We start from the raw sequence: 16,223 nt of genomic DNA, 5'->3' as shown, positions 1-16,223 counted from the left end.
ATGTTGTACTTCGTTTCGGTTACGTATTGCTCGTCTCCCGGTCTGTGTGATTGTGCAGCCTCCTCCCTGTCTGTGTCAGTGTGCAGCCTCGTCTCAGTCTGTGTCAGTGTGCAGCCTCCTCTCAGTCTGTGTCAGTGTGCAGCCTCCTCCCTGTCTGTGTCAGTGTGCAGCCCTCGTCTCAGTGTCGGTGTCAGTGTGCAGCCTCCTCCCTGTCTGTGGCCGGTGTGCAGCCTCACTCCCCTGTCTGTGTCCAGTGGCGCGGCTACTCCTCCCTGTCTGTGTCAGTGTGCAGCCTGGAGTCTCAGTCGGTGTCAGTGTACAGCCTCCTCCCTGTCTGTGTCGGTTATTGCAGCCTCCTCCTGTCTGTGTCAGTGTGCAGCCTTGTCTCAGTCTGTGTCCCGGTGTGCAGCCTCGTCTCAGTCTGTGTCAGTGTGTGCAGCCTCCTCCCTGTCTGTGTCAGTGTACGGCCCCTCCTCCCTGTCTGTGTCCAGTGGTGCAGCCTCGTCTCAGTCTGTGTCAGTGTGCAGCCTGGTCTCAGTCTGTGTCGGTGTGCAGCCTCCTCCCTGTCTGTGTCAGTGTGCAGCCTCGTCTCAGTCTGTGTCAGTGTGCAGCCTCCTCCCTGTCTGTGTCAGTGTGCAGCCTCCTCCCTGTCTGTGTCAGTGTGCAGCCTAGATCTCGATGGGTGTCAGTGTGCAGCCTCCTCCCTGTCTGTGTCAGTGTGCAGCCTCCTCCCTGTCTGTGTCAGTGTGCAGCCTCGTCTCAGTCTGTGTCAGTGTGCAGCCTCCTCCCTGTCTGTGTCGATTGTGCAGCCTCATTCCTGTCTGTGTCAGTGTGTGCAGCCTCGTCTCAGTCGTTGTCGGTGTGCAGCCTCCCTCCCTGTCAGTGTCAGTGTGCAGCCTCCCTCCTGTCAGTGTCAGTGTGCGGCCCTCGTCTCAGTCTGTCAGTGGTGCAGCCTTCGTCTCCAGTCTGTGTCAGTGTGCAGCTTTCTCCTGTGTCTGTGTCAGTGTGCAGCCTCCTCCCTGTCTGTGTCGGTGTGCAGCCTCCTCCCTGTCTGTGTCAGTGTGCAGCCTTGTCTCAGTTGGTGTCAGTGTGCAGCCTCCTCCCTGTCTGTGTCAGTGTGCAGCCTCGTCTCAGTCGGTGTCAGTGTGCAGCCTCCTCCCTGTCTGTGTCGGTGTGCAGCCTCCTCCCTGTCTGTCCGGTGTGCAGCCTCCTCCCTAATCTTGTGTCAGTGTGCAGCCTCGTCTCAGTCGGTGTCAGTGTGCAGCCTCCTCCCTGTCTGTGTCGGTGTGCAGCCTCCTCCCTGTCTGTGTCAGTGTGCAGCCTTGTCTCAGTCTGTGTCAGTGTGCAGCCTCCTCTCAGGAGAGCAGTGGGTGTCAGTAGTGTACCAATGCTGGCTCTTCCCATAGGACTGTCTGTTCATGGATTCTGCAGTCAAGACGATTCCCAAAGTCTCAGAGGAAGAAATTTAAGAGCCAAGTTGGGTCTTGGACTGTCTGTGGAGAAGTTGGACTCCTTGTATGATCACCATTGCCATTACTTCTCTCCATTGCTATGTTTTTCACCGTGTACATCATTTAAATTTAGGGGTAGATAGATTAATGAGGAAATTTTCTCCCTGAGAAGTATCTTCATGGAACACTTAGACTGTATCTTTTTAAAGGATGATGCTTTAAATTGATGCATTTTTTGGAATTTTCATTTTTGAGGGGCTTGGCATTTTCTTTTATTTTCATCAGCTTAGTTACAAAAATCATTTTGGCGGGGCGGGGGGGCCAGAAGAGCAAAAGGATATAGAAAGGCTGTGGAGCACCCAGCCTCCCGCACCCTCAGAGAGTGGGCTTTTGACTCCTGGTAACAATGCAACCGCATAATCTCACCTCACCCCCAATTCTTTCATTTGAAAAAAAAGAAGAAACAATTTCAAAGGCTGTATTTAAAACCCACACACGAATGAGTAATTTATATGCATTTGTCATGCAAGTATCCGGTCCCCAGGGTAGAAAGTGGCCTGCCGTGAATGGTCTTGCTCCTCCTGTTCGCCTACAAGGCTCCCCTTCCAAACTGGAAGATACCAGTTGCTTGTCTGTTGACTCTTTTAAAATTCTAGTCCTCTTCTGGTAAATCCTATTTTCTGTACCCTGCCCCCACCCCATAGTTATCTCAAAGAGAACAGTCTCTTTTCAATCAAGCATTCACTGCACATGTTCCAGTCATGCGGTTACAAAGTTGACATTGCAGCCTCAGCAAAGGTTATCTCTTTAAAATTTTCTGAAATTCCCCTTTGGCACATTCATTTTGGCAGCTGGGTTTATATAGGAAAGTGGTAAAGCTCTTGGCTCCTCTTTTTGTGCTTTATAAAAATAGAAATCTCTGGCCAGAAGGGCAGATAAGCAAAAAGCTCCTCTGTAATTCCCATCACTTCTGCTTCCCGAGTGTTTTCTGTTTTACAGTGTAGTAAATGGTGTCCTCACCATGTGCTTGTGGACCAAGTGGGTGGTTTTTAGAAACACGAACATACTGTAGCCTGACACTTATTTTAAAGTCTTATTAGAAAACCCTGCTGTTCTTACATGTGTGTGAAGTACTGTTAGACTGTTTTGACTTTTGATTTTGTAATCCTTTTGCATTAAAAACAATGGAAACAACTCAAAGAGTACCTTCACGGATTCAAAATTACCAGTTACAGTTTCGGCAATAATATAACAAGAAAGAGGGAAAATCCAAATTGCTTTGTAGTGAGATGTACTCATTACTAAATAAATGATACCTCGTGTGCGCTTTCCTGGGGCAGCGTTTTGGGATGAAAACAACCAAATCCCTGTGAGACAAGGCAGCTCCGGCCTTTTTATTTTCCTTCAGCTTTTTCTAGGAAAATGTTGCTTCTGTGAGTAGAATTGACCCATTCGTTACTATAGATTGCCTTCTGAGCCCTTCGTTTGTTTCCACGTATCCTGTGACCTTCATAGGAATAGAGTTTTATGAAGTCAGGTTGATGCACTTCCATAGTTATAATTCTGTCATTTAAAAATGACGGTATATTTGGTATGGAAAACACTAATTTTTAAATTTTATTTTTAAATGCAAATATTGGTACCCTAGGTGTCAAAGCTTCCACATTAAAAGTGAGTGTGGCTCTTTTTACTGTTAAAAATTCTTTCCTGTTTTATATTGTTATATCAATAAGGCACACAAGCTTATAGGTGAATTTTTCACCGCTGTGACAGTTTAGGAAAGACCACATTTTAAAATGCCAGCTCTGTTTTCTTCAAGAATAGGCAGTATGAATTATTTAACTCTTAGGCAACCCTCCTACCATACCAAGTTTATATACACTGGAAATATGCTGGTTTTTTTAAGCTATTTTAGAATAAAATTTGTCATCCCTTGTATTAAACACATGCTCTTCTCTCAGAAGCTGCAGATTTTTTCCTGTTGCTCTTCTGTTTTGTCAAAAAAAACACTGTAGACTTTATAGATCTGTGGTATCGAATACCCTCGATTGGATCCTCAGGAAGAAAGTGTTTTAAAGTGTGTAATTAGGGCACTTGAGCATAAAACTACAATTATACACTTGTGTGTTAATTTTGTGTACAGTAAGACTTTAGTTGAACACTGGTTGTAAATGAGAGGAAGCATTTTACTGCCAGTGAATGCCTGCATTTTATGAATACTTAAATAAAATCTCCTCTAATTGGCTGACCTGGAAAGAAAGGTGAAAACATCTGTAGTTCGGTGGGAGAGGAGAATACAAAATGTGTACTAGAGATTTCTTTTTACAGGTACCTCGAAAAGTGATCTCACTCTTGTGTGCAGCTGTGCTTGCTGTGCCTTCAGGATCGTTTGTGCTATTCTAGCTGCTGTTTCACAATAAAGGCGAACGGGGTGACAGCAGTTTAGATAGGCCAAGGAAAAGAATCAAGGGACAGAGTGGCATGGACAGTAGTTGGCAAGGAATTTTTGATATGGTTAAAAAATAAAAAGGCTTTGGGCTGATATAATTGACTTGCATTGGTTGACCATACGTTCGTTAATCAAATTCTATGTACAGGAGTTAGGCAACACTCCTTGAAGCTTGAAGGAGTTAATTTTGTGAAAACTAAAGGATGTACCACTTTGCAAAGTGGATAATAACATGGCAGAGCTTGTTACCCTAAAGAGATAGCCTGAACTGGAAATATAAATTAATTTAAGAAGTGTATAAATAAATTCATGGATAATAGATTCATACTGGTTATTAAGAGGAAATAAAGTCTGCTCAGGACATATCCCTGACTTCTGGAAATTGAGGTCATGAGAGGCACTACACGAGAGGCATTTAGTTCCCACAGCTATATGGAATGTTCACTCCGCAGAACATTGGTCCGACCTGCTATTCACTGAAGCTGTGATTTGCTAAATATAGAGCAGTTGAACTTACAATAAGCAGTGAGATTTTGTAGGCAATTAGTAATTGTAAAGAAATCCAAGAGGGATTGTATGTGTATGTCTTTATAATCTTATATCGTGTGTACCCTTTTAAGTTTTATAAAAAATTTGTCACAGCAAAAGACTTGTTACTGATAAAAAATGAGAACTTTTCAATGTTTCCCAAATCAGAAAAGGTAAATCTGTTTTACCATATGAATTTTTTAAAATTTCTAAGCTAGTGGGGAGGGTTAAATTATCCCAGATGTGCTGGTTTCAGAAAGCCTGTTAAAAACTGGCAATGTTTATGGCCCAGAAGTTACCTGTTAGGAAGGAACCAGGGCCCAGACCAGAACGTAGTGGACTTCAGAGCAACGTGAAAGCCATGGACTCAGCTTGTGAGTGAGGGTGGTCAGCTAGCCCATTCTGCAGTGTGAGATCCTGCTTGACCCTTTTGTATACTTTGCTAACTTCTTTCTCATCCTGGGTTGTCTTTTTCCTGTTAGTCAAGAGAAGCCAGATAAAACTGGAAGGAACTTAGCTTTAGTGTACCGTGTATACAGTAAGTGCTCAATATACATTTGTTGACTGTTTCTCATTTTTCAAGGATGAAAGATGAATTTCAGGAAATCGTGAAGTTTTTGTTGTTGTTGTTGTTTGTTTTTTCCTTAGATACAACTAAGGACAAGATTTATTTTTCTTCTTAAAATAAGAAAGTGGGGGGAAAAAAAAGGCACCTAAGTTGTTTAGAAGTCTCATTTGGGACTGTGGAATGTCGAGCAGTTGTAAGATCTTGACCTTGTAAACTTTATTACCTTCTAGCACATTATTTTTGACTGGACATGTTGACATAATAAAATTTCCTCATGCAATTGGTTCAACCACGCATCAGCTTAGCATCTGAATTCCTTGCTGTGGGGAATTTTCAGTCTGTCTCTTAGGCATGAAAAATGGTGTTTGATCTTCCTATGAAATCAGGAGCCAGCAGGATTTGCCACATGTGAATGGAGCTGTTGTGGACTTAAGATTTTTCTTCTGCTTTTTGCTTTCCCATTTTGTAGAATTTACCTGGAGGGGTTCAAATCTGTGGTGAAAAACAAACACATAAAAATTAAGGAGCTTTCTTCTGTTTAAGATAAATTGTTATAATATACTTTTTGATAACTCTTAGAAAGACAGCAGCAATAAATAATCCTAAATAAATTTCATTTTGTTCTAGATTCATGAAAAACAGAGTTGGTTTAAGGAGTGATTTTGGTATATATTCTTTGAGGCTGTTAATTCTTTATACCACACACAGATTTTCACATTCAAAAATAACATTATACTACATATGGTTTTGTAGCCTGCTATCTTTAAACCTCACCTCAATAATATAAGGATAGAACTTTTTGTTATTAAATATAATTAAAATGATAATTGTTATTTTCAATGGCTCTACAATATTTTATTGAAACCTCACCTCTGCTTTTTTTTTTCTTTTCCATCTCAAACTAATTTGTTATTGATGGACATTTAAACATTTAGGGTGTTGTCCTATTTTTGAGTGGAGCTGCAGTAAACTCCTTGCTACACACGTGTCTTTGCATACTTGTTTCATACTTTTTCTTTTCTTTCTTTCTTTCTTTTTTTTTTTTGAGACGGAGTCTCGCACTGTTCCCCAGGCTGGAGTGCAGTGGCGTGATCTTGACTCACTTCCACCTCTGCCTCCCTAGTTCAAGCAATCCTCCTGCCTTAGCCTCCTGAGTAGCTGGGACTGCAGGTGTGCGCCACCACGCCCAGCTAATTTTTTTTTTTTTTTGGTATTTTTAGTAGAGACGGGGTTTCACCATGTTGGCCAGGATGGTCTCTATTTCTTGACCTTGTGATCCGGCTGCCACGGCCTCCCAAAGTGACAGGTGTGAGCCACCACACCCGGCCTCATACTTTTTCTTAAGATAAATTCCCAAAAGTAGAATTTTGGGTTAAAGGAATGTTGTTTCTATACATATTATGACTTGCCTTACATATTTTACTTTGTATATTCACCATGATCATTTCAGTTTGCCCTGTTGCTCTGTAATATTTTGGATTATGTAAAATGAAAACATAAAAACTCACTGATAAGCATCTAGGAGCAGTCATTAATTATGAAACAATTTACATCTAGGTCTAAAGGCAAGAATGATTTAAGCATAAATGTGTTAAAATGTGTGTTACAGAATGATAAAAATGGAGATGAACAGTTTAGACTTCTGTATTAAGTATATATTCATATTCCACCAATATTTTAAAGCTATTATTTATATCCATTAAAATGCCTAAATCTTAAACATACAGTTCAGTGAGTTTTGACAATTATGTACGTCTAGGATGCCACCATCCTAATTAGAGTATTTCCATCACTTCTAGAAAATTCTCTCATGTCTCTTTCCAGCCGGGCCCCATATCCCACAATCATTGTTACAGTTTCTGTCACAATAAGTTGATTTTGCCTGATCTTGAATTTCATGCAGACAGACCATACTGTGTGTTAAGAATGTATACATTTAATGTAGTTCTTTTCAAAAAATAGTTCTTGATGGATGTGTAAATACCAAACTGTACATCTTAAAACAAAAAGATCCAAAGCTGATGTGAAAATTGTGTAGAATAAAAACAATAAGTCTTTCAAAAGAATAAAATTGGACACTTTACCTTACACTATATATAAAAATTAACTAATAATCTATCATACACCTAAGTGTGTAAGAGCTTAAAGCTATAAAACTCTTTTTTTTTTCTTTTTCTTTTCTTTTTTTTTTTTTGAGATGAAGTCTTGCTCTGTCACCCAGGCTGTAGTGCAATGGTGCGATCTTGGCTCACTGCAACCTCCGCCTCCCGGTTCATGTGATTCTCCTGCCTCAGCCTCCCGAGCAGCTGGGATCACAGGCACTCACCACCACGCCTGGCTGATTTTTGTATTTTCACCACATTGGCCAGGCTGGTCTTGAATTCCTGACCTCAAATGATCCACCCGCCTCAGCCTCCCAAAGTGCTAGGATTACAGGCATGAGCCACTGTGCCCAGCTATAAAACTCTTAAAAGAAAACAGGGGAAAAGTTTGGCACTGGATTTGGTAATTATTCCTTGGACATGACACCAAAAGCATAGGCAACAAAATAAAGGACAAACTGGAGTACTTCAAAGTTTTAAAAACTTTTGAGCATCAAAGGATACTATCGAGAGAGTGAAAAGGTATAACCCACAGAATAGGAGAAAATATTTGCAAATCATATATCTGATAAGGGATTAATATCTATATAAAACACTCCTATCAACAACAAAACAAATAACCCAATTAAAAAATGGCAAAGGACTTGAATAAACATTTTTCCAAAGAAGATATATACATGGCCAATAAGCACATGAGAAGATACTCAGCAGCACTGATGATTAGAGAAATTTCATATTTCACAGTGAGTATGTTATCACTTCACACCCAGTATTAGTACAGCTGATACTTAATATTAAGAAAAGCCCAGAAAATACCAAGTGTTGTCAAGGATATGGAGAAATTGGAACCCTTGTGTCCTGTTGGTGGGAGTGTAAAATGGTGTAGCCACTGTGAGAAACAGTATGATAGTTCTCAAAAAATTAAACATAGAATTACCATATACTCCAGCAATCCCACTTCTGGGAATGTACCCCAAGATGTAAAAGCAACAATTCGACCAGATATTTGTAAACCCCTATTCAGAGCAGTATTTTTCACAATACCCCAAAGTTGAAAACAGCCCAGTGTTTATCCGTGAGTGAGTCGATAAACAGTTATGCTGTATACATTCCGTAGCCTTAAAACAAAATGAAACGTGATACACACCACAACGTGGATGAACCCTGAATACATTATGCTAACTCAGACACAAAATAAGTCAGACACAGAGGAACAAATATTGTGTGATTCTGCCTATGTGAGGTAGCAAGACTAACCAAATTCATAGAGTCAGAAAGTATAATAGTGCTTGCCGGGGGTTGGGGTGGGGAACAGAATGTGCAGTTGTTATTTCCAGGGCGCAGTTTCCGTTTTGGATGATGAAATCCTGGAGAAGGATGGTGGTGATGGTTGGCCAACAGTGTGAATGTACTTATGCATCATTGAACTGTGTACTTAAAATGGTCAATTTTGTGTATATTTTAGCACAATTAAAAATTAAAGTCTTTAGACATTGAAGATCAGGAGAAAGTTACTCATTCTATTACATAGCAAAAAAGTAGCATGTTAGAATTCAGTAGTGGGGAGTTTTCACCACCTTAAGTATGTCTCTGATAAGTTTAGGACAATGCCAAGTATTTCTTTTGTTCATAGATTGTCTTCCTCCAAAAGGAGGAACAAACTGACAACCTAAGTAGATTGAGATATTCAGAGGCACCAGATCCATGATAGAAACTGGGGCGTGTTTTAGTATCCTAACTTCAAAGCTCACGTCGAGGAGGTTCTAATACCTGTTGCAGTGTTTTTCTGTGCTTTCCAAGCGATAGAACTGGACTGGATTCGTTTAGTGCAAGGCAGCAGCTCTTAACGTTTCCATTGACTGTGGTGTGTGATTGCTATACGTATTTCGGGAAGTTCAGTCAACAGACATTCACCGAGCTCTTAGTACCGGACAGGCGTGCTGAATACAGTGATGAACTAAACCAGCAAAGGCCTGTCCTGTGCAGTGGACAGTCCAGTGGTGTGGTGGTGTTCAGTGGTCTAATGAGTTGGAGAAATCTTGGATGTAAAGGTGGACAGGTTTCCAGACTTTTTAAAGGATTTCACATATCCTTTAGTGTGATGATATGGTATGTTTTCTTTTTATAGTATATTTATTTTTTAAACTTTTTTAAATTATAGAACTCATTTCTGTGTGATATTCTATAGAATTAGTGTACCTTGTAGGACCCATAGGGAAATCAGTGACCTTTAGGGAAATGCTGGCGTAAAGTTCTATCTGTTAGAGGTTCACCAACCTACAGGACACTTCTTTCCCTTGGGAGGAGACCATAATGAAGGCTTCCTCCTAGTTCTGTCCTGAATACCCTGATGGCTTGTGAGGAGACGAACAGCCACTCAGACACCAGAACTCAGAAGAGCCATGGCCTGGAGCGTCCTAGGTGAAAGGCCTGGGAGTGATTGGAGCACCTGGTCTTGTAGTCAGGGACTTGGCCTTTGAGCTCTCTTTTCCCAGGACACCTCCTGGGGTGTCCCCTCCTGCCTTGTGTGAGTGCTTGAGCTTCCCAGGGCCACCTCTTTTTGGGAGGAGGTTGACTGGGGTAGAGGCAAAATCTTTATTGTAAAAGTGGAAAATTGTGAAATAATTTAGGCTTACAGAAAATTACAGATGCAAATATAACAGACACACTTGTGTAATTACACATAAAGTATATACAGGTGTGTGTGTGTATATATATATAAAAATATATGTATATAAAATTATATACAGGTATAAAAATAACATTTTACCCAATTTGCTTCACATCTTTCTTTTTGTAAAGGAACAAAGCACGGCTGAAGCCACGCCCCATCATCCCCAATCCTTTTCAATGCGTGTTTCTATACTTTTGCTATATGTATGTTTATAAACAGTATACACTAATATCTTATGTATTAAAATTTTATACAAATGGTATGCTACTGCATTAACTTTTTGTTGCTTTCTTTTTAAACTCAACATTGTATTTTTTAGTTTTGAACCATTTTGATGTGTGATGTCTTACTCCTTCCTTTTTACTCCTGTATACATTTAATTGTGTGCCTATAGCAAAATTAACTTTTCCAATTTACCTCCTGTCCTAGAGTTAGATTTTGTCCTCTTCTGTCAATTGTAGTAGACAGGACTGCATTGAATATCCTTCCTGGAACATGCGTGTTCGTGGGTGTATACTTACAAGGTACATGGCTGGGTCGTGGGGTCAGTGTACCTTTAAACCTGGTAGGAAGCTGCTCTTCAAAACTTCTTCAGGCCGGGCGCAGTAGCTCATGCCTCTAATCCCACCATTTTGGGAGGCCACCGCAGGTGGATCACCTGAGGTCGGGAGTTCGAGACCAGCCTGACCAATATGATGAAACCTGTCTCTGCTAACAATACATAAATTAGCTGGGTGTGGTGTCACGCACCTATAATCCCAGCTACTTGGGAGGCGGAGACAGGAGAATCGCCTGAATCCGGGAGCCAGAGGTTGCAGTGAGCTGAGATCACACAACTGCACTCTAGCCTGGGCAACAAGAACAAAACTCCGTCTCAAAAGTAGTAATAATAATAATAAATTAATTAATTAAAAAAAAAACAATGTACGCGGCGGCTCACACCTGTAATCTCAGCACTTTGGGAGGCCGAGGCGGGCGGATTACAAGGTCAAGAGATTGATACTATCCTGGCCTACATGGTGAAACCCCATCTCTACTAAAAATACAAAAATTACCTGGGCATGGTGGCGGGCGCCTGTAGTCCCAGCTACTCGGGAGGCTGAGGCAGCGCTTGAACCCAGGAGGCAAAGGTTGCAGTGAACTGAGATCACGCCACTGCACTCCAGCCTGGCAACAGAGTGAGACTCCATCTCAAACAAAACCAAACAAAACCAAACTTCTTTAGAAGGAAAAAGGGAGAGAGGGTAACCTTTGGTCATTTCATTAATTTTGGAGGATGAGCCAAAAGTTCAGGGTATGGTGAAATGAAAAATGAGTCCTGACCCTGCATATCTAACATGATACAGAAATGTGGAAGGTAGTACTTGTGTTCTTTATTGGGTTAATTTTCTAAAATAAATATTTAAATGAATCATTTTTAGCTGTAAATTTTTTGTTGTTGTGTGTGTTCATGTCTTAAAGGTCTTTATTTAGAAATGAGTGAAACAAATTCTTTTTCTTCTTCTTCTTCTTCTTCTTATTTGAGACAGAGTCTTGCTCTGTTGCCCAGGCTGGAGTGCATTGGAGCGATCTCGACTCACTGTGACCTCCACCTCCCAGGTTCAAGTGATTTTCCTGCCTCAGCCTCCCTAGTAGCTGGGATTACAGGTGTGTGCCACCATGCCTGGCTAATTTTTGTATTTTTAGTAGAGACGGGGTTTCGCCATGTTGCCCAGGCTGGTTTGGAACTCCTGACCTCAGGTGATCTGCCTACCCTGGCCTCCCAAAGTGCTGGGATTATAAGCTTTAGCCACCATGCCCCACCAGATTCTTATTTTTAAATAACAAATGGAAATGTTCTGATCCGAGGCATTTTTTTTAAGATCTCCATTTAGTTCAGTTTTGCAGGTTCAAAATATATATGTATTGTTAGAACTGTGTTCAAGGCAAAGCATGCGCTGGACAGTCAGGACTTCTGTGGGCCAGCGGTTTTTGTCTAAGGACACTGTGCTGTTAGTGTACCGTTCAGTGGCTGTAGATGAAGCTGAACATGTGTGTCAGATTTGGGTAGTCAAGAGATCTCCATATTATAATGTGTTCCTTGATTCATTAAAATTTTTCATATAATAATAGCTTGCTTAAGTAATCATCGAACAGTACTTACCATTCAATAGATATTTGTTGACGCTCAGATCCTCTTCCAGGAGCTTATATTCTACTGATGAGGACAGACAGCAAAAATGTGAACACGTAGTTAAGGGTTTCAGTACATAACTAAATCAGTCTCCCCTGTGATAAGATCAGGTTGTTCAAGGCAGGAGAATGACCATGGTTAGGGTTAGACTGGGGAGGGAGGGCTGCCTCAGCTACCAGTGCTCTGTGTCCCCAGCTCCCAGCAACTGCTGGCTGGCACTCAGTAACTGTTGGTTGCATGTCACTTGCATGCAACCGTCTGGTTATCTTAGTTATCCTGCATATGGTTAAGAACTAAACGATTTAAAAACTCTCAGCAATCAGAATAGGGTTTGCAAAACTTGGGACAGTGAAGCTCAGGTGCTTTCCTCACGGATCGGTCCTTTGGGCCCTCATTGTGCGGGCAGCGTGTGTGGGTGTCTTGGTCCTCAGCACATTAGAAGCCTAACTGGGTTCGGGTGGGGATTGAGCTTGAGTGGTGAGCAGTGCTGGCGTGCTCTGATGGCCTTTGAGGAGAGGGACAGCCACCCAGACACCAGAAATCAGAGGAGCTGTTGTCTGCAGCATCCAGCAGAAGGCTCTAGGGCCTTCCATGTCTTGTGGGGCAGCCTGTTGATTTGTGTTTCATAATGCTATTTAGTTTCAGAAGTCTGAACAGTATATATTAGATGTTTCAAAGCCTTGCATCTGAATGCATTAACACACAAACAATAGTGATCATTAAAGAGTTAGATTTTAGGCCGGGCATGGTGACTCACATCTGTAATCCCAGCACTTTGGGACGCTGACATGGGCGGATCACCTGAGTTTGGGAGTTCGAGACCAGCCTGACCAGCATGGAGAAACCCTGTCTCTACTAAAAATACAAAATTAGCTGGGCATGGTGGTGCATGACTGTAATCCCAGCCACTCGGGAGGTTGAGGCAGGAGAATCGCTTGAACTTGAGAGGCGGAGGTTTTGGTGAGCTGAGATCGCTCCATTGCACTCCAGCCTGGGCAACAAGAGCAAAATTCTGTCTTAAACAAACAAACAAATAAACAAACAAAAAAGAGTTAGACTTCAGCTTCAGTCAGCTGGGGTATTCTAATTGAGAAACTGGTTTTTAAAGGTAACATTTAGGAAATAATTAATATTTTACAGACAGCACTACAACTTCTAGTTTAATAAATCTTAATGGCACCTGAATAGACTTCCAGGTGGGACTGGGCAGGGCATCCGCATGACTTGGGAAGGCAGTTGGAGATGTAAGGCAGAGTCATGTGATTGACCGTATTCACACAACTCACGTGCAAAGGGAATTGGACTTAGAGTCCATGTATTTCGAACCCAAAGATTCTTTGGGTAAACTAGAGTTGAGCAATCCGTCCCGTCACGGCTCCCGCTGAAGGACAGCTGACCGGGTCCAGTTGGTTGGCACCGGGCCCCAGGTCTCAGGGAGAGCCCCTCTGTGCCGTTGCAGATTTCCTCAGCCCAGGCTCGCAGAAGGTGGGTGCCAGTGAAGTTGGTCCTAAATGGATGAATGAGCTATGTGTCTGAAAGGAGAGCAAATTGGTTTTAATTGTGGAGGAGCATATTTGAGGGCACCCAGGTCTCAGTTTGCTCAGTTCTGTAGGCGGTTGCTCCATTGAAGATTTCTGCTGTGCCCACCTATCCTCCTCCTTGCCCCACACCCTGCACCCAAACTTCCTGGAGCTGGACTAGGTAGTAAAAAATTCTAGTCAGCTTGTGGCTGCTCTAGTGTTAGTGGGTTCCTGCAATCTGTCCTGTTGTTGTCTTGCTTAGAAAACAGCGCCCCCTCCCCAAACAACACTTCCATATTGTGTGTGAGGGTTTCTGTAACCAGAAAGTCAACATATTAAAGCGCAATTCATAGGGGAGTTGCTGGCTGTGTTGACTGAGCTTTACAGTCATTTTAACACTGGCAGAAGTGTTATCCTAACTGCTTTAAATCAAACTGCAAAGATGCTTGTGTGAAATATAGTATTAGATATCAAATCAAACATATGGGTGTTGAACGGAAGGATGTGTGTTGTAGTGGTATATGGTATTCTAGCATGTGGAGTTGTATTTTATGGAAATTCGTTGGCTTGGCTTGTGGCAGGGACATACATTCATTATGAGATATCAAGCTGTAAAATAAATAAAAGCAAAAAATTCAACTGTGCTGTTAAATGGCTTTCAATGCAGACTTTTCTGCTCCAACAACTTAGGCTCTGTGTGATGAGAGGTACTGTGAGACATTGTGGTCACATTTATTCTCATCCTTTTTGGTAGATGTTGAAAATAATCTGGATTGGATTGAAAGAAATATAGGAACTTTAACTTTTTCATTTTTTTCCCCCTTTTACCCCATTGTATGTGTTAGGAATTACTGTGCTGATTTTTCTGAGAGGCTAAGGGTTTTACTCCTTTCATCTTTTACCATTTCATCTGTGTCCTCATTCAGCGTTTCTATAGTGGGGTTGGGTTTTAGGTGCGTATCTGGTGCTTATCATTAATTTCGTAAGTGTGTCTGCCTATGGGGCTCCAGTTCTTGAAGTTCTCCAATGGGCCATATTGTGGTATGAAACAACATGACTGTGCCATTCTTGTCTCTAGAGTACATTTTGCTGTCCTGATATCTTGTTTTTCTTTTCCTTTCCTGCTCTCTCTTGAAATTACAGAAAGAGGCAATAGATTTCTCATTTAAAAAAATTCAAAAATACTATCCATGGTATATTTACTGCATGAGGAAGGATTTTCCTCTAAACGATGCTTTCAGGCATTTTTAGGCTGATGTAAATTAGAGATGGAGAAGATTGGTTGAGGCCATTTTTGTCTATACCTCTGGTATTTACACTGTCATATGCCTTGCTTTACATTGTTACCTGTTTTATCAACTAAGAAAATGCCATCCTTAGCAAAAATAGTAAATAAAATTGATAATTTAACTGGTATGTATGTGCTGTAAAGGCAGTTGGTATATTCTGACTTTTTTATTCTGAACTTAGAAACAAACATATACCATAATAAAGCATTCCCAACCACAAGCCTCCTATAAAGTATTACTGAGTTAACCTGGACTATTTGAGTTCATTTTAATTTTCACTGTTACGTGGGAGTGGATTTCATATCATGCGTCTCTTTCTTAGTAGAGGCTATTTTTTAGTCTCAGTATTTAGCACTTCCTCCCTACTCCGTCTTTATGGTATTATTCAGTAGTTTCTATCTGATAGAATATGATGGTTTTTAAAGGCAAAGTCAGATTGCCTTTTGACTTCATTGATAGTATGTGAATAGAAAGCAGCATGTCAATTTGTCTAATGAAGAGAGGATTACAAATACTGAGTTTAGTTGCTTAGCAGAGAACCCCCTTCATGTTGCCGAATTGAAACCATATTCAATTTCATTTAATTGCACATTTTGACTTTCTTATTTGCTTTGCTTGACTTTTTGACAGATGCCTCCTCAGTATGGACAGCAAGGTGTGAGTGGTTACTGCCAACAGGGCCAACAGCCATATTACAGCCAGCAGCCGCAGCCCCCACACCTCCCGCCCCAGGCGCAGTATCTGCCGTCCCAGTCCCAGCAGAGGTACCAGCCGCAGCAGGTGAGCACAGCGCACTGGCCCGCAGGGCCCTGTTTTCTCCACCGAGGCAGACCCGGTTCTGAAACATCTTCCTGTCCTTTATTAAAAATTATATTCTCAGTGGAAAAAAAATTAGTTTTGAGAAAATGCACAACTATAACCTAATTTAACCCCATCTCTCCCTCTGTCTTTTCCCCTTCTGAGATTGGAGGGTGAGAAGAATGACTGGTTTAATAGCTGTTTGCATTATTGGTTAGTGGCAGTAGAAAGTTATCAGTCATTACTTGTTCCCTGTCATTTGTGTTCTGAACCTTTCAAGAAAGCACTCTGCCACTTTGTTAAGGCTTATTCAGGAGAAGGATTTTATCAATCATTTAATCCTTGTAGTTGGCACATGCATGGTATTTTTATCTTGACCTTTGTTTTGTTTTGTTTTGTTTTGTTTTAATGGTAAGTGTTACTGTGTGAAAACATTGTTGCCTTTGACTGGGTTATTCTCTTTAAACTCGCTTATAAGTAGATATTCACTTCAGTTGCAATATATTAAAATACTAATTGGAATCATGTACTTTAACTATGTCAAGCAGTTTCTAGTTTAAAATACTCTTTTAGGTTATTGGGTTATATATTTCAGTTTACAGAATTTTTAGAAAAATAGTACATATGTTATGTGATAAAATGATTCAGTTTCCTTATGTTTTAGAGACTGT

General features: G+C 41.2%; 1 protein-coding gene across 7 annotated transcripts in view; it reads left to right on the top strand.

The window, feature by feature from the left end:
* The window catches only part of ARID1B (AT-rich interaction domain 1B), a 442,915-nt gene that overhangs the window by 110,785 nt on the left and 315,907 nt on the right, over window positions 1-16,223 (top strand). For all 7 annotated transcript variants that reach the window (XM_031667341.1, XM_031667340.1, XM_031667337.1 and 4 more), the window contains exon 3: window positions 15,385-15,534. In XM_031667341.1, coding sequence (XP_031523201.1) covers window positions 15,385-15,534 — 150 coding nt within the window. The remainder of the gene's footprint in view (window positions 1-15,384; window positions 15,535-16,223) is intronic.

The sequence above is a fragment of the Papio anubis genome, chromosome 6, assembly GCF_008728515.1.
Source record: "Papio anubis isolate 15944 chromosome 6, Panubis1.0, whole genome shotgun sequence".
Lineage (NCBI taxonomy): Eukaryota > Metazoa > Chordata > Mammalia > Primates > Cercopithecidae > Papio > Papio anubis.
Note: the sequence above shows the minus strand (reverse complement) of the source record. Positions and strands in the feature narration are given on the sequence as shown.